The sequence below is a fragment of the Ahaetulla prasina genome, chromosome 3, assembly GCF_028640845.1.
Source record: "Ahaetulla prasina isolate Xishuangbanna chromosome 3, ASM2864084v1, whole genome shotgun sequence".
Lineage (NCBI taxonomy): Eukaryota > Metazoa > Chordata > Lepidosauria > Squamata > Colubridae > Ahaetulla > Ahaetulla prasina.
In genome coordinates, this window is record NC_080541.1 from 86420711 (window position 1) to 86445692 (window position 24982).

Below are 24982 nucleotides of genomic sequence, written 5' to 3' on the forward strand. Positions count from 1 at the left end.
TAATAAAACTATATGCAATAATCTGATGTCAACTCATCCATGGGGCAGTCAGAAACATCCTACAATTGAAATTTCAGACCTGCATCTCTGCCAGGACTAGAAAGCTACAAGGAGCAAACATCCATCTTCATTGCCAGGAGGGGAAAAAAACTAGAGGGAGTTTCAAAGGTGAGCCAAAGGAGACAAAGAATAGTATTTTAGAGCAGGGGTCTCCAACCTTGGTTCCTTTAAGACTTGTGGACTTCAACTCAAGTTCCTTCAACACTTGTGGACTTCAACTCAACAAGAGTTGAAGTCCACAAATCTTGAAGGGACCAAGGTTGGAGACCCCTGTTTTAGAGGACTCTAATTTCTAAAAGTTCTTATCGGTTTGTGGAACAAAAATATGGATTTAAAGAGACAGCCCAACCAAATTCTAAATTCCCTTCCACACTAAGATTGAATTCAGGGCTGCATGCCAAAGCCACCTCTTTGAAGAAGTCATAAAATTAAACTATGACATCACTGGTCTCAGCAAAACAAGAACATTAATCCATATTATCCAAATGGGATAATAATAGCCACAGGCAAATCCCCACATAATGGTGGAGTTGGCATCATTGTTGCCAACCAACAAGTACAAAACATTCAGTCAGTACAAACAGTTTGCAAATGTCTTACAACCCTCAAATTAAAAAAAAAGGCAGTATGAGCAACTGCTCATCATCCCATGTTATTATGTTCTCTAAAGTAATTTGGGCAAAGATCAAACCAATGGTTTTATGAATAACTTAAACAACTAGCTCAACTGGCCTTCAAAAAGTTCATGAAAGTGTATCCAAACGCTTAAGTAGGCTCATGTGGAGTGGGTGAAAATGATGGGCCTTTTCTCAAAAGAGAAGTAAAATGAATATGATGAACAATTAGCAATCCTAATTATAAAGAAATAGATGATAAATACCTACAGTACTTTGAGAAATTAGCAGGGAAATACTAGACCTGACACTCCCCTAACTTGGAAATGAAAGCAGAGATCAACTACTTACTATGCAAAGATGCAAATTTTATCACAAGTGTTAAAGTACAGCACAAACTCAATATTGGCAGTACACATAAGCCAATTTAAATGCCTAACCTGAACATCTCTTCTCAATGGCAATTCTTAAGAAATATGACAGTAGGTAGAATTCTACTTGAGAAACAAATTCTACAATAAAACTGGTATAATAACGCAACAGTATAAACAATTTATTAAAAAAAAAGGTAGCAGCCACAAAAATTCAGAAAAATAACTGGAAGAACTTCTTTCCAGCAATAAAATTAGAGAACAATTGAGAAAGGAGCTCAAGGGAGAAAATAAATTTGATATGACTGTACAGTGTGAGCTGAACTGCAAGTTAAAGCAAAAACCAAAAGACTATGAAAATTACCCAACACAACAACTAAAAACAAAAATATCAAAACGGCTGGGGGGGGGGGAATCCAACCAATGAGTTTTGAAGGAGTGAAGAAAGACAATGATATATGATTGACAAAAACTGAAGCTGAAAATTAGCATTTGTATACTGATCTTTTTGCTTCAAAAATAGCCAACATAGAGCACCATTACTCAGATTATATCTAATGGCATCAAAAATTAATTAGATGTGATTCTCCTTGCAATTTGACAGTTTAAAATCAGGAAGAATGGTCAATGGTTGAATTCCTGACTTTTGCTTCTATTTGTATTTTATATCAAATCAAACTTTATTAAAAAAAATAAAAAACCAAGTTGTCATCAAAGTAGCCCAAAAGCTATCAATGAGCAGAACACGTATACATGCACAGCAACATGGACCTGGAGAACAAAAAGGTAACTTTACTACTGCCCGTAAGACTGACCTCCTATGAGATGGAGAGACAAAATACAGAAAAACCTTGATCCCAGTACAGTACAATCAAGTTTTGGTATCATCACTTTGGGCAGTGAACCTATTCAATGAATATGACCCCCAAAGTATGTACAAAAATATGTTCTAGAAATTACACAAATAGATTGAAAAAGAAAAACTAATTGCTGAACAACAGAGAGGATTTGAGAAGGGAGATCAACTATAGAATCCCCAACATACATATAATTAAAAATAAAGCAGCATCCCATTTAGGTGGCTGTTTCTTATTTTAAAGCTTTGATTTAATCCATAGGCCGAAACTCTAAAAGACTCTGCAATGGACCATTGTCTATTACCACTTATTAACAGTTCCTATCATGATAACATTTCTTTCAGAGTAAGATATCAAATTAGTGGGTAGTTCTTCTACCTCTATTCCAAACTCAATAATGGTAAAATGGATATATTTTATATGTGAGTGCAGCGTTTTGAATTAAAAGTCAAAAAGGTGTATTGCCGAACAAATAAGGAAGTGCTGACTTAGCCTTTGTTATAATGTCACAAGTTCCTAGGTAAAGTGTATTTAGAATTTAGGAATTGCAAGTAACAAGTATGTATACATTGATATGTGACCCAAAACACTTTTTAAACCTTTTAACATGAACTGTTGCTAGCATTTTTGCCCCTCTATTTATAATCTCTATATTAACTGTGTACTCAAACAACTTACCAGTTCAGACTTCTACACAATAGCAGACTTAGTAGAAATGGATGATGTGCGAAATGTTACATACTACATGTTAACTATAGTTCGAGGTGAGTGCTCTCTAGGTAATTGCCCAATGGAACATTTATTGAAGATAATCAATCAAAATATTGGATTGTGCAAAAAGTTCTTTAAACTATTGCTGGCCTATTATAAACATCAGTTACTGAATGAATTTACAGCTTCTAAAATTGGAAGATTACTTCCATTATACCAGGTTTCATGGGAAGCATGCTAAATTCATAGCTCAAAATATCCAGCATAATATTAATTTAATTCTGGAAAGGTTTTCTGTCACCCTTTTTTGCCACGTAAGATTTTATTTTATTCTAGTGGTCTAGTGGTCAGGTATACATTCTATAAGGAGCTCAACTTGGATAATATTCCAAGTTAATTCCTGTTAGGAATTAATTCAATCAAAATTCTGAAAGATTCTTTTTTAGGTTTTGTGAACCTCTTTTGTGTACAGAGAACAAAAGTATTACAGGCTGCTATTTTCCTAAGAATGAACATACAAGTATTCTACTAGTCCCTCACTTCAGACAGTAGTACTCTATTAACTGCTAGTCTTGTACAATTATTTACCTCTATCATCACAAGATGAATAACATTTCGTCAGCTCAGTTAGTTACTGCTCACTAGAGGCTGATTTACATGTGACTTATGATAAGTGACTTGGAAAAAAATCTGCAAGCTTAAATGTTTGTGTAAAGGTTAATGTATAAGGAAAAAGATGAATTCCTTAATGATCAAACACTTGGACAAAATTTCAGCACTGCAGACTCTTCTACTTTAAACTCTCTCTTCTTTCTGGTTATATAAAACAGAACTATTATTTAAAAGAATTCCAGTAGCATGCTTTCCCTCACGTTACAGAATAGAAGCAAGGTATTATAAAATTAAAAATTAGTTGTGGATGTAGTTGAAGATGACTATGTAGTAACAACCAAAAACAATGAGCCTTATATGGGTGTGGCAGTCATATAGTTGTCTAAAATCACTCTTGAAATACGATCTTGTAATGTGTTTAAATAAAGACCTGTTTTTAAATTATACAAACTTAAGAAATGGCCTTTAGTATCAGCCTTTTTATAATTTGTTGAGAGTAAGAAAGTATACAGAAAAATAGTTAATTTTTAATTACCTATTAATTAAAGTTTAGTTATGCTAACTTAACATTAAACCCTTGATGTACTTTGCATCTGACATTATTTTGGTTCAAGATTAAAGTCGTTTAAGTGCCAATATGTTTACAGTTTTGCCTAATCACAGTTTTGAAGTACTATTTCATTGACAAGCAAATTACATAGGATAACTGCTCCAGCTCTTGGAGTAATTACACCAAGTCCTCTGGTTTCTATTTCATTTGTTTTATGAGCGCAATCATTTCCTCATTTATAGTGAAAGGAAAATATGAAGCATATCTAATGAATATAAATATACTCTATTTTATTAAGAAGATAATTTTTTTTGTTCAAAGGAGAAACTTTTGGGGTTTTCCACTCTGAAATCTTTTTCTGAGTCCTTCAATCGTAATTATTGGTGAACCATTAACAAGATCAATAGCTTATGACCAATAGCTAAAACAATTTACACAATCATCAGTGAAGAGAACAAAGAGGGAAGCAACAAAACGAAAAACAACAAATATGTATATAAACATAACATTCTAGTTCTCCGAATTAGCCAATATAGTTTAGTCCATGTAGTTAAATCTATAGAATAGTTAACATGTTATGTAAACTTAATCATTTTAATTTAATGAATCATTGTTCAGTTAAGCACAAACTTTTACAGCAGGAGAAACAAGCAAATTTGGCTAATTTTTCTAACCTTTTTTTCATCTTTCTTGCTACTTTATTTGTTAATAGTCCTAGCAAATAACATTACAATACATACCGTAGGTTAAAAGGATCTTACAAATGTAATTTTAGCTAAAAACTAGATAACATTTGTCAGAAGGCTTTTATCAAATTTTACTAAAAATCTGATGGACAACCAGGGGAGCAATTGGGTGAGCCTACCATATAAACTTCTGCTGTTGTCAATGTCCACATGAAAGCAAAGGTATCTAGTGAAGGATAGTTCTGCCAGGTTAAATAACAGGGAACTATCAGCAAGAAATTCTGGTGTCTTCTACTCTAAGGATATGCTGTACGTATACAGATGCCTAACCAAGGCAGAGAGCTGCAGGTTTATCTATTGATATGCTAATAGTCAATTTATGAACACAATTGAGCCCAAAATTTCGGTTATGAAGTGAGACATTGGTTAAGTGAGTTTTGCCTCATTTTACAAGCTTTCTTGCCACAGTTGTTAAGTGAAGCACTGCAGTTGTTAAGTCACACAGTTGTTAAATTAATGTGCCTTCCCCATTGACTTCACTTGTCAGAAGGTCACAAAAGGTAATCACATGATCCCAGGACACTGCAACCAACATAGATATGAGTCAGTTGCAAAGTGTCTGAATTTTAGTCATGTGAACACGGCTGCAATGATAGCAAGTGTGAAAAATGATAATAAGTCACTTTTTTGAGAGCTATTGGAATTTTGAACAGCCACTAAACGAACTGTAGTAAGTCAAGGATTACCTGTATTACAACCTATAAAATAAACTGAACAGTGAATATGCCTGATGATATCCCTAATTTACATTAACCAAATTATTAATAAACAAAATCCTCAGTATTTGCAATAATAGCAAGTACTTAGGAATAAAATCTTATCAATCACTAACCTCGATATTAAGCTAACAAAAATCTTACAAAGCTGTAAAATCATACTAAGAGTCTATCACATTACTATAGTCAGCCATCTCATATGACTCAGTTCTGTCATATGACTGCTTCACAAAATAATTGATAATTGTATGCTACTAAAAAACAAATGGTATCAAATCTCTTATCTTCAGATGCTTAAAAAAGCACAAAAGAAATAAATAACATGTAAGTTCAATTTATACCATACAATCTCTACACCTGCCTTAAGGAAAATGTATTTTTCTAATATAATACTAAATTACATTCATTATTCTTATACAATACTAAAATTGGCTTTGAAAATTTAGTATCAGCTGTACTGGTAAATAAATATTCATATGAGCAGTTTTAGTAAGCAGTATATTTAAAGCTTATGTTTTGCTAATTAGATATTACACTGTAGTTTTTCAATTCACAGAAGGAAGGAGGTGAGTTGGTTGGTCCTACATTGCCTGTACAAATAGCCAAGTCCCAGTACCTTATCAGTATCAGTTATTGAGCTGACTTAATTTGCTAAAATAAGTCACATGATAATCCACATATTATTGGCTTAGAAAAATGTCTAAATCAAAATTAAACAAATAAGTTATGGTTTATATGGTTATTTGCAAACACCAAAAAGCTCCTTATTTTTATTGATGTAAGTGACTGAAATAAAAAACTAAAATTATTCTTCATAGTAACAGAAACATAAAGACATGTTATAAAAATTCTAGCATGGGTATAATCTGGCTGCTGCAGATGTTTGTGTGCATGCAGATGTGTTATTTATGGAAGCTTCTCAATAGAATCACAAAATGTTGTTCTCTCTCTCTAAGTGCTTAAAATATTCTACCTGGCTTTGTACAGTGATACATTTCTTGGTAGTTATTGTGTTTCTTACAAGCATTTACATGGCATCATTTACATAAGTCTTTCCTGACTCAACGTTATTAGACACTTGCCACCTATTCAGGTATGTTGTTGACTTCCCAGTGCGTATTTCCTCATAAACTTCCAGTAAAAACTAGAAATGACTTAACATTTTAAAAAATCACTTATCACTATATTGGTAATAAAGATTGAAAAGATGGAGACATTTGCATGGAAACATTTCTTATTATTCTTACATTAAGTTGAACAGAATATTTTCCAAACATCCTCCCACAATCTGAAGCTATAAGCAATATACACAACACATACATTTTCAATGAAACTTCTATTACCTAATCCAATATCTCAGCATTAATTATACCACCACAGTATTCTAAAACAAAACATGTACCTGCATTGATAATTCAGGATGTTGTCTCTGAAAAAGCAAGAGCTAAAATCAATTAAGTATATTAACTTAGTATCTTTATTTTGCCAATGGTTTAGTACAGATTAAAAACTGCTGCTTCTTTAGCTATGACTTTTTAGTTTCTATCAAATTGCAAATGGCAAGAGTAACCAGAAAAACTCCAGCTGATTCAGAACTCAGGGCTGGTTTTACATACTGCATTACAATATTGAGGCTTTTGAACTTTGGTGTTACCAAAGACTCCTGAAAATGTCAGGGATAGGCAAGAAAATAAATGATCAAATCAATTCAGAGTTCTTACTTGTGGCATAAATGAGCAGGCTCAAATTATCACATTTTGGATGTATTATGTATAACCAAGCTCTCTTGAGTAATCTATAATGCTAAGAATAATGGAAAGAAAAGCAGCATAATGTATGGACATGATTTCAGTGGTAACGGGTACACCATTAGAAAACCTGAAAAACTAGATAAAGGACACATCATCATGAAGAAAATCTACCAACTTGATGCTGGTAATCAAGTTGAGGTTGACTCATTAAGAGTCAACACCAACTTGATTATCACCATCAATCACACTATGTTTACTCCTAGTTTGTTCACTAAATCACAACTGGCTGAAGTCATGAAGCAGGGTAAAATAAAACCAACACATAATGATTTAGAATAAGATTGCATACCATTGCAAGTTCATATGATGACCTCCTAAAATTAGTTCTCAAGAGTCTTTTCCAAACTTATCTCTGAATTGAAATGTTTGTGACAAAGGTGAAAGCATTGTGTGTGTGAATATAAAATTCAGATTATCAATTCAGCTGAAATCACAGGACTACTATTTTTTTCTATGGTGATGCATGAACTACTCAAAGACGTTAAACTTATGCTGTATAATTCAACACATCATGGCCCTAAAAAAAACCTTGTTATAAAAACAGTAAAAGCCTCATAATAGGTAGCAGTTGCAATCGATGTCATCTAAATCAAGGGTCACCAACCTTTCGGACCTCAGGGACCACCAAATTCATAATTTTAAATCCTGAGGACCACTAATATGATTAAAAAAAAAAAGTATTTAGTGCAATATAAAAAAATGCAAATAATCTTTCTGCGGACCAGCAAAAATTTTTCGCGGATCACCAGTTGGTGACCACTGATCTAAATAATCAACTGTTCATACATGGTACCAATGAAGGAGAATATTTGTATCTTAGTGGTTGAAATGAGGGATCCTTGGTCGTTTCATTATCCTAACTCGGTAACATCATCAGTGCCAGTAAGAAGGGCTGTTTGCTGTCAAGTTTATATTCTGGTATCTTGCCTGTCTTATCAGCTCCCACCCATATAGTCAGGCAAGACACCAGAATATAAACCGACAGCAAACAGCACTCTTTACTACCTATTTTAAGGTAATGAAATGTCTGCAGAACAGGGGCGATCCCTGCACCTCTGTTCTACGAAGATTTGACAAAATGCTCCAACACCAAATGAGGGGAATTGATTGAAAAATACACATCCAAGCCAAGGTCAACCAAGGGCTGAAACCTGGCAAGGGGAATCTTTTTTTTTTTAAAGAGAGAGTGTGTCTTTTTAAGCTTCCCTTTGTTAAGCACGGCTATCCACTTACGGAGCTGTCCGGCGCCAGGCTCCTTACCGCCTCCGACCATCGCTATGATCCCGGGAGCTACTGAGGCGGAAGGAGTCGGTGCCAGGGCTCCGGTGCCGCCCGCACTTTGCCGCTCGAAGTTGCCAGGATTGGAAAAATAGTCGCGCAGGCGAGGCAGCTCCCGCCCGCTCTCCAGGAGCTCCGTGTGCAATTCCAGCGCCGTCAACACGAACTGGTCGCGCAGCAGCTGAGCCGCTAAAGCATCCACGGGCACCCGGGGCGGCTCCTCAGCCTGTGCAGGCGGCGGCGGCAACAGTTGCTGAAGGGGTGGCGAAGAGGAGGTGGAAGAAGAGACCGGGAGAGGAGCGCCCGAGACGCCGGGGTCGCTGCTGCTGCTGCCCCCCGGCCTGGTCTCCTCTGGCTCGGACTCTTCGGAGTCACTGAGGAAGGGGTTCACTCCCCCGCCCCCCACCACCGCCATCTTGGGAGAAGAGGAATTCCCCCCCCGAGCCGCGCGCTCTTCTGAGCTGCGCCCCAGTCGAACCCTGTTACCACAGCAGCCGGCGGCAACCCACCAATCCCTCTCTCGCGAGCGAGCGCGCGCCCGGCCGCCTCCTGTCTTTCCGAGCTCGGTTTCCGCATAGGAACTCTCGCGAGATTCCTCCTCGCTGTATTTCCGGTTCCTGGAGAGACCGGCAGGCTTGAGGGAATCGCTACATCCCCATAGTTGTAAGGGGTGGGGGTGGAGGGAAGGGGGACGTTCGTTAAATACAGGCAGTCCTCCACTTACGACCGCAACAAGAGTCCCACATTTCTGTTGCTAAGTGATTTTTGCCCCATTTTACGACTTTGCTTGCCACAGTTCTTAAGTGAATCACTGCAGTTGGTAAATTACCAGTAGTACAGGGGTCTCTAACCTTGGCCACTTTAAGACTTGTGGACTTCAACTCCCAGAATTCCCCAGGTAGCCATGTTGTCTGAGGAATTCTGGGAGTTGAAGTCCACAAGTCTTAAAGTGGCCAAGGTTGGAGACCCCTGAATTAGCAACTGGATTGTTAAGTAAAAAAGGTTTTCCCCCATTGACTTTGCTTGTCAGAAAGTCACTGAAGGGAATCACATGACCTCAGGACACTGCAACTGTCATAAATTATGAGTCAGTTGCCAAACATCTGAATTTTGATCATGGGGCCATGGGGATGCTGAGATGGTCCTAAGTGTGAAAAACGGTCCTCAGTCATTTTTTTCATTGATGATGTAACATTGAACGGTCACTAAATGAACTGTGAGACTACCTCTATGAGTCAGCTATGTACTGCAACTGTCAAAAAAAAGCCAAAACAATCCTAGGCAGTAGTAACAGAGGGATAGAATCAAGATCATGGGAAGTGATGCTGCCGCTTTAGAATGCCTTGGTAAGACCACACTTGGAATACTGCATCCAATTTTGGTCACCGCAATGTAAAAAAGATGTTGAGGCTCTGGAAAGAGTGCAGAAAAGATAATGGGGTGGTGGTGGTTTCTGAAGGCTAAGACCGTTTGCGAGAATTGGGTATGTCTAGGGGTGACATGCGGTGAAAGGACTAGGGGTGATATGATAACAGTGTTCCTGTTTCTGTCCTCTTCGCCTCCGTCCGAATGATAGCTTAACTAGCCGGCTCTTATCAGCTCTGGCAGCAAAAGAGCCAGCGTCTGCCAAGAGCCCTCGTTAGCTGCCAAGACGCTGGTGAGTCACAACCTTCAGCTCTAGTCAATCAGTGGATTTGCCTGATACAAAGAGACACACCAGCTCTTGCTGCCTTTTATATCCTGTGGGGTGTGGCTCCATGACTCAGCACTTCCTAGGCCTGCCCCTCCCCTGCTTCTGTTGTTCCCTTCTCTCCTGCCTATGAAACCTAGGATTCAGCCAAGCCTGATTGCTGTCAGCTGGGTCTGCAGGCGTGGGGGGGAGGGGGAGAGAAGGCCTCGTTATCTCTTTCACCTGGCCTGTTTCTGGCTCCTGGAGCTGAGCCAGGGAGGCCGGTGCTTCCGAGGTAATACACTCAACTCTAAATTCTGTTTTAGAATTGGAGCTGCTAAATTTCTCACGTGAGAAATTTAGCAGCTCCAATTCTAAAACAGAATTTAGAGTTGAGTGTATTACAATAAAAAGAGTGTGCTGTTCTCTATCATGTTATAAAATTGCTATACTTTTGTAATGATTTTCCAATGAGAAGCCAAAGGGTATTCTGGTTTTATCCTCTTTGGCCCTTGTAATTTCCTCCATCTCCAATTCAAACTGTCCAGAATGCAAGCCTATATGGTTTCTTTATTCTGTAACAGGCAAATTATATCCCATAAAAGGACGCTGCTCTTACAGGTTTGGGGATGAGAAACCTGTGCTATTAAAACATTTAACCAGGATTCATGCAATTGTGGTCCAAACATATTCTAAGATTTTCTATCTTTAAAGCATACTTATTTTAAACTTTCAGATGTGTGGACTTCAACTCCCAGAATTCCCCAGCTAACTGACTTCTGGGAGTTGAAGTCCACGCAGCTTAACGTTGCCAACATTGGGAAACATTGCTCTACTCTAGATCGATTATTTCCCACTATCTTAAGTTTTCAATTCTCAGAATCTGAGGCTGGCAGAATATTTTGGAAATCGTAGTTTAAGATCCCACCCCACCCCTTAGTGCTGGAAGAAGATCATTTCTGAAAGGATGGCGGCTTCCTGACGACCCGCCGCGCTGCCCATACCCCCTGACCTGGTGGATGGTCATCTCGGCAGCCGCAGGGGAGGTTTTTGGATCCTCTCGGGCTAGTGGCTGCGAAGAACGGGCCGGGGGGGGGCGATGCGGCGAGCGGTGGCCATTTTAGCCGCACGCGGCCTGCTGTTTTGCCGTTTGTGATCTTTGGCCCGCAGCCTTCTCTGGCGTCTGTCATCGGCACCTTGAATATCGGACGGTCTCTCTTCCTCCCGGCAGCCCAGGAGTGGATTTTGGTGGTCTTTGGGGCTGCTGAGGTATGTGTCCCCTGCGGAGGTGGTGGAGGCGGTGGACGGGCCGAACGGGAGGCTACAAATGGCGGTCATTGTGCAGGCGACTGGGCGTTACGTGGACGGCCACGGTCCACGCTTGCATTTGTTCCATCGGCGCCTTGGTTCACTGTGTTTATATCGGCGTTCGCCCTTATCATCGGCGTTGGAAGTCTGGCGAGACCGCAGTGGGACTGTGGCTGCGGGTTGGTGAATTTTTGAGAACTGAGCCTCTCTACGGTCCCATTTACTATTCTCCATTGCTGTGTCATTGCCATTTGCGACGGGATTTTGGACCCCCCCTCCCTTTTGGGAGAAGAGGGGTGAGGGGTTATTCCTCGGGTTTGTAGATCTACCGGGGGACCTCTTCTCCAGGAATTGACAATGCCAGCGATGGTGGGGACGATGATGCTATTCACCTACTTTCCATATGGGATTGCTGGCCCTTTTTGATTTACTACCGGACATAGTGGCCTCCCATTGGACGGATCATCACTAACTTGCCTGCCCATCCTGAAGACATGATTTTATCTCGCTGTCTCTGTTTTCAACATGCGATACTCCGCACATGAACTCCTCCGCCTGCGAGGTGCCCCCGCCTCGCAGGAATGGCCTGCTACATTACCTAGGGCCAGCCTCAATGACGGGTCTTGGGACCCACAGAGGTGGCATGCGTCAAGGAAGAGCCTTTGGGGTTTTTTAAATAGGGAATTTTTAAAGGGGGGGAGGGTAAGGATGGGTGTTGGGGGTAACCCGTCGGGGAGGGTATGTCCAGTCCCAGCGCGTGCTCACGACAGTATTTTAGTTGGTCCGAAGACAGGGGGGGAGGGGATTGTGCAGAGCAGAAAATGTTTTTCCATCTGTACGGTAAGTGGGAGAGGCAGATATGGCGGAGGCAGGGGGCCGTATCGTTCTTTGGGAGCATGTGGTCGATGTTTAAAAGCGATCACGTGCTCCGGCCCCCCAGTCCTTACTCGTTCCCCGGATGGTCAAGACCCTCAGAGCTTGAGTCTTCGGCTGATGCTTTGCAATGCCCGGTCCGTGGTTAATAAGGCTCCCCTGATTTGTAATCTTATTCAGAGGGAGTCCGTGGACTTTATGGGCATTACGGAGACCTGGTTGGGCACAGAAGGGGGTGTACCCCTGGTTCAACTGTGCCCTCCGGGTTTCCGGGCATTCCATCAGCCGAGGGCCCAAGGTAGGGGTGGGGGGGTGGCGGTTGTGATTAATGAAAGTTTAGAGCCGAGGGAGTCCACTGTTCCTCAGATAGCTGGCTGTGAATCCCTCCTTGTGAAGTGGGGCCACCGGAATCAGATGGGGTTGGTGATCACGTACCTGGCTCCTTGCTGCGTGACTACAGCCCTACCTGAGCTACTAGAGGTACTTGCTGGCGTGGCGGTTGAGATTCCCAGACTTTTGGTCTTGGGGGATTTCAACTTGCCATCGGCCGGCTTGTCATCAACGGTGGTTCAGGAGTTCCAGGCCTCCATGATGGCCTTGGACCTGATTCAAGTAACTGATGGCCCTACACACATCGGGGGAGGCGCACTAGATTTGATTTTTATCTCTGGTCAGTGGGTTAATGATCTGATTTTAGGAGATATAGTGAAGATACCAGTGTCATGGTCAGATCATTTTCTTCTTCGCCTGGACTTTCGGACCGCTGCTCACCACCGCAGGGAGACGGAGCCAATGCGTTGGTTCCGTCCCAGGCGCCTGATGGACCCGGAGAGGTTTCTGACGGAGCTTGGGCCGTTTCCTGAGGATCTTACCCACGGCACGACCGAAGAACTGGTTGCAGCCTGGGAACGGGCTGCGGCTGGGGCTTTGGACCATGTCACGCCTTTGCGGCCTCTGACCCGACTTAGATCTCAATTGGCTCCCTGGTTTTCCGAGGAGCTGAGAGAGATGAAACGCCGGAGAAGACGCCTAGAGAATATTTGGAGGTCTAGCCGTTCCGAGGTTGATCGGACACTAGTGAGGTCTTTTACTAAGACCTACCTAGTGGCAATGAGGGAGGCGAAACGTTCCTACGTTTCCACCCTCATTGCATCGGCAGATAACCGCCCGGCCGCCTTGTTTCGGGTGACCCGTTCCCTCCTTCACCAGGAGGGACGGGATGACCCCTTACAGGGACGGGCTGAGGAATTTAACGGTTATCTATACGATAAAATCGTTCAACTTTGGGATAGTTTGGACCAAGATTGCGGTGATCCAACCGAGATGACAGAGATGCGTCTTGTTGAGGCTATTTGGGATGAGTTTGATTCTGTGGCTCTCGAGGACATGGACAGGTTGCTGGGGAGGTTACATGCAACTACATGTTTACTGGACCCGTGCCCTTCCTGGTTAGTGCTGGCTGCTCAGGATGTGACACGAGGCTGGCTCCAGGGGATTATAAATGCTTCTTTGGTGGAAGGGGTTTTCCCTGCCGCCTTGAAAGAGGCGGTGGTGAGACCTCTCCTCAAGAAGCCTTCCCTGGACCCAGCTATTTTGGGAAATTATTGTCCAGTCTCCAATCTTCGCTTTGTGGCGAAGGTTGTAGAGAGTGTGGTTGCATGGCAGCTCCCCCGGCACCTGGAGGAAGCAGTCTATCTAGACCCGTTCCAGTCCGGCTTCCGACCCGGTTATAGCATGGAGATGGCTTTGGTCGTGTTGGTGGATGACCTCTGGAGGGCCAGGGACAAGGGTTGCTCCTCTGCCTTGGTCCTATTAGATCTCTCAGCGGCTTTTGATACCATCGACCATGGTATCCTGCTGCGCCGTTTGGAGGGATTGGGAGTGGGAGGCACCGTTTATCGGTGGTTCTCCTCCTATCTCTCTGACCGGTCGCAGACGGTGTTGACAGGGGGGCAGAGGTCGTCCTCGAGGCGCCTCACTTGTGGGGTGCCTCAGGGGTCGATTCTCTCGCCCACCTTGTTCAACATCTATATGAAGCCGCTGGGTGAGGTCATCAGTGGTTTTGGGGTGAGTTATCATCTGTACGCTGATGATACTCAGCTGTACTTTTCCACCCCGGACCACCCCAACGAAGCGGTCGAAGTGCTGTCCCAGTGTTTGGAAGCTGTACGGGTCTGGATGGGGAGAAACAGACTCAAGCTCAATCCCTCCAAGACGGAGTGGCTGTGGATGCCGGCACCCCGGTACAGTCAGCTGCATCCGCAGCTGACTGTTGGGGGCGAGTTAGTGGCCCCAAAGGAGGTAGTTCGCAACTTGGGTGTCCTCCTGGATGGACGGCTGTCTTTTGATGAACATCTGGCGGCCGTCTCCAGGAGGGCCTTTTACCAAGTTCGCTTGGTCCACCAGTTGCGTCCCTTCCTTGACCGGGATGCCTTATGCACAGTCACTCACGCTCTGGTTACGTCTAGGTTGGATTACTGCAATGCTCTCTACATGGGGCTGCCCTTGAGGTGCACCCGGAGGCTACAGTTAGTCCAGAATGAGGCTGCGCGAGTAGTAACGGGAGCCGTTCGTGGCTCCCATGTAACACCACTGCTCCGTAGTCTACACTGGCTTCCTGTGGTTTTTCGGGTGCGCTTCAAGATTTTGGTTACCACCTTTAAAGCGCTCCATGGCTTAGGACCCGGGTACTTACGAGACCGCCTGCTGTTACCCTTTGCCTCCCACCGACCCGTACGCTCTCACAGAGAGGGTCTCCTCAGGGTGCCATCCGCCAAACAGTGTCGGCTGGCGGCCCCCAGGAGTAGGGCCTTCTCTGTGGGGGCAGTGACGCTCTGGAACGAACTTCCCCCTGGCCTACGTCAAGTGCCTGATCTTTGGACCTTCCGTCGTGAGCTTAAAACACATTTATTCCTTCAAGCGGGACTGGCATAATAGTGTGGAATTTTTAATTTTGGGGTTTTGTTAATAATTTAAAATTTAAATTTTAATTATCAGCCTTTATAATTCTGCTTTGTTTTAACTGTGGTTTTAATTGTATATATTTTGTGTTTTTACTTTTGGCTGTACACCGCCCTGAGTCCTTTGGGAGAAGGGCGGTATAAAAATTTAATAAATAAAAAATAAAATAAAATAAATAAATAAATAAATAAGTGATGCTGCCACTTTAGAATGCCTTGGTAAGACCACACTTGGAATACTGCATCCAGTTTTGGTCACCACAATGTAAAAAAGATGTTGAGGCTCTGGAAAGAGTGCAGAAAAGATAATGGGGTGGTGGTGGTTTCTGAAGGCTAAGACCGTTTGCGGGAATTGGGTATGTCTAGGGGTGACATGGGGTGAAAGGACTAGGGGTGACATGATAACAGTGTTCCTGTTTCTGTCCTCTTCACCTCCGTCCGAACGATGGCTTAATTAGCCGGCTCTTATCAGCTCTGGCAGCAAAAGAGCCAGCGTCTGCCAAGAGCCCTCGTTAGCTGCCAAGACGCTGGTGAGTCACAACCTTCAGCTCTAGTCAATCAGTGGATTTGCCTGATACAGAGACACACAGCTCTTGCTGCCTTTTATATCCTGTGGGGTGTGGCTCCATGACTCAGCACTTCCTAGGCCTGCCCCTCCCCTGCTTCTGTTGTTCCCTTCTCTCCTGCCTACGAAACCTAGAATTCAGCCAAGCCTGATTGCTGTCAGCTGGGTCTGCAGGTGTGGCGTGGGGGGGGGGGGAGAAGGCCTCGTTATCTCTTTCACCTGGCCTGTTTCTGGCTCCTGGAGCTGAGCCAGGGAGGCCGGTGCTTCCTGACGGCCCTTCCCCCTCACTGTCCAAGTCACTTTCTGGCAGCAGGCCCGGCTCCGAGTCATTTTCTGGCAGCAGGCCCGGCTCCAAGGCACTTTCGGGCATCGGGCCAGGTTCGGGGGCGGGAGCCACAACAGTTCCAATATCTAAGGGCCACAAAGAAGAGGGGATCAACCTATTCTTCAAAGCACCTGAAGGCAGGACAAGAAGCAATGGATGGAAACTAATCAAGGAGAGAAGCAACCTAAAACTAAGGAGAAACTTCCTGATAGTGAGAACAATCAACCAGTGGAACAACTTACCTTCAGAAGTTGTGGGTGCTGTAACACTGGAGACTTTTAAGAAGGGACTGGACGACCATTTATCGAAAATGCTATAAAGTCTCCTGCTTGACCTCCAAGGTCCCTTCCAGATCTGCTATTCTATTGTTTGAAGAGAGGCTCCCTCAGTTATTGTAGTGCCATTCCCCCCTCCCCAAGAGTTTGTGCTGCCAAATGGACAAGTGCTCCTAAGTAGAAGTTTGTTATGGCAGCAAATTCAGAAATAGTGTAATCTCCCACCAGTAATGAATGAAGATGAAAATATTGCAGAAATTCCTATTCTTTATAAGTCAGCTGCATATTTCCCTTTGAAACCTGAAAGATTAAGTTAGGGATAGATTTTCTCCATGATACTCTCTCAGGTCCTAGGAATGGAAAATGACTTTATGACACATAATCAATGTTTTCTTTTTTTAACTTTTTTTAACTTTTATTTTGTCACAACAGTATACACAAGCATCAACATAAAACAACAACACATCATATAAGCATATATATGAGCAAAAGTATGCAATAACTATATTAATTTGATATAATGAAAAAAGTTTCAAACATTGTCCTGCAGAAATAGTAATCCTAATTTATTTTTACAATAGGTTGAGACTATAACGGAGAGAATATACTCTAACATTCTCTTTTAACAATTATTTACCTGAATTCAAGATCAAAGGCTATGGACCTATAAGGTGAAACAGAAGACATTTATGGAAGTTCTGAGGGCCAGTTTGGTAGCATTGGGCTAGAAATTGGGAGACTGTGAATTATAGTCCCACTTTAGGCATGAAGCCAGGAAGATGACCTGGGCCAGTCACTAGAATGGAAGACCCCCTCCCCCTCCAAAGCTCTGGATTTAGCTCTAGAGATGCAAAAAATCAGAACCGTGAGAAATTTAGCAGCTCCAATTCTAAAACAGAATTTAGAGTTGAGTGTATTACAATAAAAAGAGTGTGCTGTTCTCTATCATGTTATAAAATTGCTATACTTTTGTAATGATTTTCCAATGAGAAGCCAAAGGGTATTCTGGTTTTATCCTCTTTGGCCCTTGTAATTTCCTCCATCTCCAATTCAAACTGTCCAGAATGCAAGCCTATATGGTTTCTTTATTCTGTAACAGGCAAATTATATCCCATAAAAGGACGCTGCTCTTACAGGTTTGGGGATGAGAAACCTGTGCTATTAAAACATTTAACCAGGACTCATGCAATTGTGGTCCAAACATATTCTAAGATTTTCTATCTTTAAAGCATACTTATTTTAAACTTTCAGATGTGTGGACTTCAACTCCCAGAATTCCCCAGCTAACTGACTTCTGGGAGTTGAAGTCCACGCAGCTTAACGTCGCCAACATTGGGAAACATTGCTCTACTCTAGATCGATTATTTCCCACTATCTTAAGTTTTCAATTCTCAGAATCTGAGGCTGGCAGAATATTTTGGAAATCGTAGTTTAAGATCCCACCCCCACCCCCCCTTAGTGCTGGGAGAAAAGCAGTAAATGAGAAAGCCATTCAGCACGAAATCTCCCGAGCTCATCCTGACTCCTAGAGATCTCGCGATACTAAGGGAGTTGTGACGTCGTTGAAGGCAGAGCGTGGTTTTGATGGAGCGGTGATAACTTGGTAACGAGTTCGTAAACGTTTGCTTTCTGCACTTTTTTTCCATTACTTTCTGCCTACCTGCCAAGTGTGGCGGATATATATATATATACTTGGCATATATCTCCAAGGAAACGATCGTCCTCGCAGTAGCCGGTGGAATGAGCAGGTAAGACCATAAATAAGAAGTCGCTTCCTGAAAATGATGCTGAATGTTCTGTTTCCTAACGCGTCTCTTGCTTGCAGGGAGTGTTCGGTAGGTTTTGATTTGAATAGAACGTGGGGACTGGTTATGGCCAGGAGAGGTGTCAATAGCTTGTGATTGGTACTCTTGTGTTTAAGCATGCCAACAACATGCTATATAAGGGGCGTGCATAAGAGCACAATAGTGCCTACCGTTCCTGTCCTATTGTTCCCTTCATTATATCAAATTAATATAGTTGATGCATATTTTTTACTCATATATATATATATTTTCTTCAAGTCATGTTGTTTTATCTATGACAATCGTTTGTGTATACTGTTGTGACAAAAAGAAATAAAAAAAACTAAAAAAACATGATAAGCTATGCATCATTGTAGAAACTAATGTACTATTTGTTTTCGTACAATATTCTATCGACAATATGCTATTGTCAATGCATTCGATTGCTGGAATTAAGAACTCTCGAAGTAATCATTTGTATAAATGTGTGTGTGCATGGACTCAAGTCTCCAGCGAAGCTTGACTTTAGGTGCCATCCTTGTGGTTGGTACCCTTGTGTTTAAGCATGCCAGCAACATGATAAGCTATGCATTATTGCAGGCACTAATATATTGTCAATAGATTAGTTTCCTGGAATTAAGAACATTTGAAGTAATCGAAATTTGTGTGCATGGACTCAAGTCTCCAACGAAGCTTGACTTTCAGTGTCATTTTTCTTGACAATAATATGGTTCATTGCCTCCTTCCATGTAAGTCCCACTTTAGCCATGAAAGCCAGCTGGGTGACTTTGGGCCAGTCACTCCCTCTCTTTCAACCCAATGTACCTCAGAGAGTTATACTGTGGGAAAAATAGGAGTAAAGTGGGTTGGATGTGCTTGCTGCTTGAAATATTGGTAAAAGGCAGGATGAATAAAATGTTTTCTTGATTTCTAAGGCTATTATACAGTGGGGATTTCCTGGTGATCTCCTATCCAAGGATCCTCTGGATCGCATTCTGCCCAGTTTGAAAAAAAAAAGTCCAAGATTAGCTAGCTACTGTAACCAAGCAAATTCTAATTATGGATGGATTGCACAAGCAAAGCCAAAGTTGGATTATTTGTTTTTGGCCTAGGATTAAGATATGATGAGACTGTTACCACTGTGGTTTATTTATTGTTTTTATAAATTGACCTCATTGTGGTTTATTCAGCAAAATTTGGTTAACTAAAAGAGGGCTGAAATTTGTGTGAATGCAGCCTTTTTTCATGAGAATTCCATTGATAAATCTCAGCATGCAAATAAAAAAATTAAAGCATGTTCTTCAAAACTGTGTTTGGCTTGAATTTAAGGAAATTGTATGAGCTCAACCACTGTTGTTTTTACCCTGGTTCAGATTATGCGTGATGTATGAACCTAGTTCATTATGGTTTATAAGCAAATTATTAATTACAGAATAGTTTAGCAAAGCATAACTTGCTATAGAACTTCTATCAGAAAAGAGCTGCCTACAGGACTGGAATACTTTTGGGCAAGATTTGGCTTTTAGATGTGAAATTTACACATTTTGTCCCTTAGCATCTCTGGCTCCAGTTTGAAGTTTATTGAAATATGCATACATAAATTAAAATTATAACAGTTATGGTACAACATTTTGCTATCATTTCTTTCCTGGTGTGGTCATCCCATAGGTAATGCACAGTTACCATATCAGAACAATCTGAACAGACTTATGTTCATTTTTATTTATTTATTATTTATTTATTTATTTATTTTGTCAAACACAACAGTATATATAAGTAATAATAACCTTACGAATTAGATACAATCAAAGGGAACATTAGGACAGGAATGGTAGGCACGCTGGTGCTCTTATGCACTCCCCTTATAGACCTCTTAGGAATGGGGTGAGGTCAATAGTAGATAGTCTTTGGTTAAAGCTTTGGGTATTTTGGGAAGAGACCACTGAGTCAGGTAGTGCATTCCAGGCATTAACAACTCTATTACTGAAGTCATATTTTCTACAATCAAGATTGGAGCGTTTCACATTAAGTTTAAATCTATTGTGTGCTCGTGTATTGTTGCGATTGAAGCTGAAGTAGTCTTCAACAGGAAGGACATTGTAGCTGATGATTTTATGAGTTACACTCAGGTCATGCCGAGGGCGACAGAGTTCTAAATTTTCTAAACCCAGGATTTCAAGTCTGTTGGCATAAGGTATTTTGTTGTGATCAGAGGAATGAAGAACTCTTCTTGTAAAATATTTCTGGACACGCTCAATTGTATTAATATCCAAAATGAGGTGTTTTGGGTTCCAGACAGGCAAGCTGTATTCGAGAATTGGTCTAGCAAATGTTTTGTATGCTGTGGTTAGTAGTATAATCTTTCTGGAGAAGAAGCTACGCAAGATTAAGTTTACAACTCTTAAAGCCATTTTGGCGATGTAGTTGCAGTGGGCTTTGGCACTTAGATTATCACAGCCTAGAGAAGTATTTTATGGCCTGTAAAGTACTTCCAGCCATAGGAAAATGATATGATTACAATCTGGGATTTAAGCTCATGCTTATGACCAATTGCCAAGAACTCCGCGATCATGTAATCATCATTTGCAATTTTCTCTTATCAACTTCCCCAAAATGTCAGTGGGGAAGCTGGCAGGGAAGGTTGCAAGCTGCATCTGCCTGCCAAGAGTATTCTCTCTTGTCTCTGGGAAAGAGGGCTCAGATCCTGGAGATTTTAACTCCATTTCTGTACCTTTTCAGAGTTCTCTTCCACGCACAGAGGGAAGCTGAACTCCTTTTTCAGGCACTCTTTCAGCCAACCTTCAGAGACAAAAGGGAGCCGAAATCTGAGCGGAGAGATGCAGCGTGATAAAAAATGAAGGGTGCTTCAGGCAGATGGGGAAGCCCTGGGAAGCCCAACACAGGTCATGGATAAGGAAAGTTGGGAAACTCAAACTAAAGGTCCCAGAAATTTAGATTCCTAGCAGACATTAACTGACCATTGAGGAACAGAAATGTTCCTCATCCCTAAATTGTAGTATTTCATGCAATTTATAAAATAGAGTTCCAGTATTTACCTATGTTCAGTAACTACATTTAAAGGAGAGAAAAAGGCAGTCCTGTCCTCTAGTGGTCTTCAGCCCAAACAGCAGTGTTAGTATTTGAGACCTTTGCTCATGCAGTATAAAGAAAATTTAAAAAACGTTGAATGGAGCACATTAGCAATATTATTGTAAATTACAATAATAAAAAGGCTGCAGTGGCGCAGTGGTTAGAGTGCAGTACTGCAGCTTACTTCTGCTGATCACCAGCTGCCAGCAGTTTGGTTCAAGGTTGACTCAGCCTTCCATCCTTCTGAGGTGGGTAAAATGAGGACCCAGATTGTTGGGGGCAATATGCTGATTCTGTAAACCTCTTAGAAAGGGCTGTAAAGCACTGTGAAGCGATATATAAGTCTTAAGTGCTATTGCTACAAGGAGGTGGAAGAGCTGAGAGGTGGCTATAGGATGATTATGGTACAGATGTTCATGTGCAAGTTTCAAGTTAAGATAAAGCTGAAGAAGAGAATCAATCAGCATCCACAGAAAACACATCAGAAGTTGCTTTTAAGCCCTGGATGTCATTTATAGCAAACCAGAGGAACTGTGCAATGAAATCAAAGACATTGGAAAGGATGCATGAAAAGGGAATCTAAAGGGTCAGGTTGAGGTAAGATCATCTTAGAATGATCTACTTAAGTTGTTGCCAGCAGTCATCACCAAATTTATGTCTCATAAGCAATTATTTTGTAGTTCCAAGGTGCAACAATTAATGGATTCTTATTTTTTTCTTTTTCTTTTTTCTTATATTTTAGTTGAACTTTAAATATTGCCTTTGCTTGGTTCAATACAATGGGTTAAAATATTGCTTCTAAAATGTGAACTGTGCTACTTCACATAAAGGTGAGTATATCTGAATTCCTGTTCTGAGTGGTAAATAGACAAAGCAAAATAACTTTATGTTAGACAGCAGCCTCCCTTATCTAGGTATCTTCCAAATTCTATTCCTCTAATATCAATCCCCATGGGGAAATAGATAGGTCTATTGGAATGATATATGTATATGGAGTATATATGTATATGGAGGACATTCCTGCTTTGGAATGTCTGAAATTGGATTCAAGTCTACTAAAATGAATGATGTGGTCCAATCCATATTTTTAGTCGATAGTTTTTGAGGGTATTGCAGATCTTGCCAAATAGGATACCCTATTTCCTCAGAGTTACCTAAACTGATATCTGGAGAATATAACAAGAAGTTCAGAAGAGATTCTAAAAGATGGCACTGGGGCTTCATTACCTTGTTGTTAGTTGTGAAATCATGTCCAATCCATCGCAACCCATCGCGAAACCTGGTTCCTTCAGGCCTTCCTGTCCTCTACCATCCTTTGGAGTCCATTTTAAGCTCACGCCTACTGCTTCAGTGACTCCATCCAGCCACCTCATTCTCTGTCGTCCCATTCTTCTTTTGCCCTCATTACCTACAAATCTGTATTAAATCACATAGTCTCTTAAAGATTTTGCATGGGAATTGCTGATACAGAGACATAGCTTGATAAATCAAATGATATTAATGGAATATTTAACCCTCAAGGAGATTTTTACCTTGGGTTTTCTGAATTGCTTAACTGTATTTACAATTTAAAGCCGATGACATGTATTATTGCAATGTAAAATAATCAGTGAAAATCTTGACTGGAAGCTCCTATGAAGGAGTGGAGAAGAGTTCTTCTCTCCTCTGATCACAATAAAATACCTTATGCCACCAGACTTGAAATCCTGGGTTTAGAAAATTTAGAACTCCGCCGCCTTCGCATGACCTCAGTATAACTCATAAAATCATCTGCTACAATGTCTTTCCTGTCGAAGACTACTTCAGCTTCAACCACAACAATACACGGGCACACAATAGATTTAAACTTAAAGTGAACCGCTCCAATCTTGATTGTAGAAAATATGACTTCAGTAATAGAGTTGTTAATGCCTGGAATGCACTACTTGACTCTGTGGTCTCTTCTTAAAATCCCCAAAGCTTTAACCAAAGACCTCACCCCATTCCTAAGAGGTCTGTAAGGGGCGTGCATAAGAGCACCATTGTGCCTACTGTTCCAGTCCTAATGTTCCCTTTGGTTGTATCCAATTCACATCGTTATTTCATGCTTATACTTATATATATTGTTCTGTTTGACAAATAAATAAAAAAATAAAATAAAAAAATTATATTAGTTACCTAGACACATACAAATGAACAGTCATTCAAAAATTATCAGCTCTTTTATGTCATGCAAACATATTCATATTGATTTACGGTGTGAGCAGAGTGCTTGAGTCTTGATTATTTCTACAATTATTTTTCTAATATTTAAGGTGTCAGATCCAAATTTGTATTTATATATAATTTAGAACAGGGATAGTCAACCTTTTTATACCCACCTACCACTTTTGTATCTCTGTTAGTAGTAAAATTTTCTAACTGCCCAACGGTTCCACAATAATGGTGATTTATAGAGTGTATCGTTGTCTGCGCATGCCTCTCGTGCATCGTGGGTTGGGTTGGGGGGGGGACGCCGGCTACCAGGTCTGCTTGTCTATTACAGCAGGGTGGTGTGGGGGGAGATGCGCGAACTATTCTGGGGTGAGGCTCTTTTGTTTGCAGTTGCACTATAGCGCCATTTAGTTTCACTTACGTAACGTGAACTAAACTTAGGCGCGGGCGATACAGATAGTATATTTTCAGAAATTTAAATTGTCACGGGGAATTTTATGAAAACCTAATGAAAATGTTTTTAAATATGAAAATTTTTAAAAAATTCAATTAAATTAAAAAAAAGGAAAGTGCTTCAGTATCGGACAAAACTCCTACCGCCCACCATGAAAACAGGAACGCCCACTAGTGGGCAGCAGGGACCAGGTTGACTACCACTGATTTAGAAGGTCATTCCAGCTGAATGTGTGAAGCCATAGAACCTGGTTAACATTCAAGGAAGTTCTTAATATTGAACAATATAGTAGCATCAATTTCAGCATACAATTCTGAGGTGACATTTTTGCTTGGTTTGTGCTTATTTATAAATTAATTGTTTCCTATTTCCTTGACTATCTGAATTGAATAATCTCTGATATTTTTTAAAAACCTGCCGCTTAGAAAAATACCATCTATTCACACTTTTTAACAATATGCATGCTATGGTATTTGAAAATGCAGTTTCAATTGATTCTTTTAAATTATATATAGCAGGCTTGTAATGCTCATTGGAGCATAGGCTTTTTGAAAAACATGACTAAAATTTTTTTATGACTTGTTTGGATGCTTTAAATATCTCCTTTCATTGGTTTACCCCTATTCATCTGATAAATGCTTTATAGATGTTTCTTTCTTGTTGAAAACATAAATAGAAATGGATAGTGAATGGTGACATATTTTATAAAGATTAATATTTTGGCTTCTGGCCTTTAAAAACAAACCCAAAGCAGTGTTAACATCCCAGCTTTGTGAAGCAAATTTTTCAAAAGATATTCGGCATTAAATGGAATAGTTTTGGGGGAAATAAGATCTGCATTTTGCTTCATTATGTTTACATTTTTATTCAGCTTAAAAACAGGGGTGTCCAACCACAGCAACTTTAAGACCTATGGATCTCAACTCCCAGAATTCCCCAGGTAGCCATGATGTCTGAGGAATTCTGGGAGTTGAAGTCCACAACTCCTAAAGTTGCCAAGATTGGACACCCCTGACCTAAAGGGACCTGGTTCAGTAGAGGGCTGCAGCCAAAATTGTTCCTACCAGTTTATTAAGGGCCCTTGAGTGGCTCAGACTGCTAAGACAGTCTGTTATTAACAGCAGCTGCTTGCAATTACTGCAGGTTCAAGCCCCACCAGG

General features: G+C 41.1%; 2 protein-coding genes across 8 annotated transcripts in view; one reads left to right on the forward strand and one right to left on the reverse strand.

Moving 5' to 3' along the window:
* RELCH (RAB11 binding and LisH domain, coiled-coil and HEAT repeat containing) overlaps positions 1-8891 on the reverse strand; it is a 66780-nt gene extending 57889 nt beyond the window's left edge. For 4 of the 7 annotated variants that reach the window (XM_058175936.1, XM_058175935.1, XM_058175934.1 and 1 more), the window contains exon 1: positions 8282-8889. In XM_058175936.1, the coding sequence (XP_058031919.1) occupies positions 8282-8741 (460 nt within the window). In that variant the 5' untranslated portion in view covers positions 8742-8889. Of the gene's footprint in view, positions 1-8281 lie in introns of all 7 variants that reach the window. The other 3 variants (XR_009154265.1, XM_058175938.1, XM_058175937.1) reach the window with 1 other exon arrangement.
* Positions 8892-17910: 9019 nt separating this feature from the next.
* PIGN (phosphatidylinositol glycan anchor biosynthesis class N) overlaps positions 17911-24982 on the forward strand; it is a 74259-nt gene continuing 67187 nt past the window's right edge. Inside the window, exon 1 of the mRNA XM_058175872.1 lies at positions 17911-18049. The gene's annotated coding sequence lies outside the window, so the exon portion shown is untranslated. The remainder of the gene's footprint in view (positions 18050-24982) is intronic.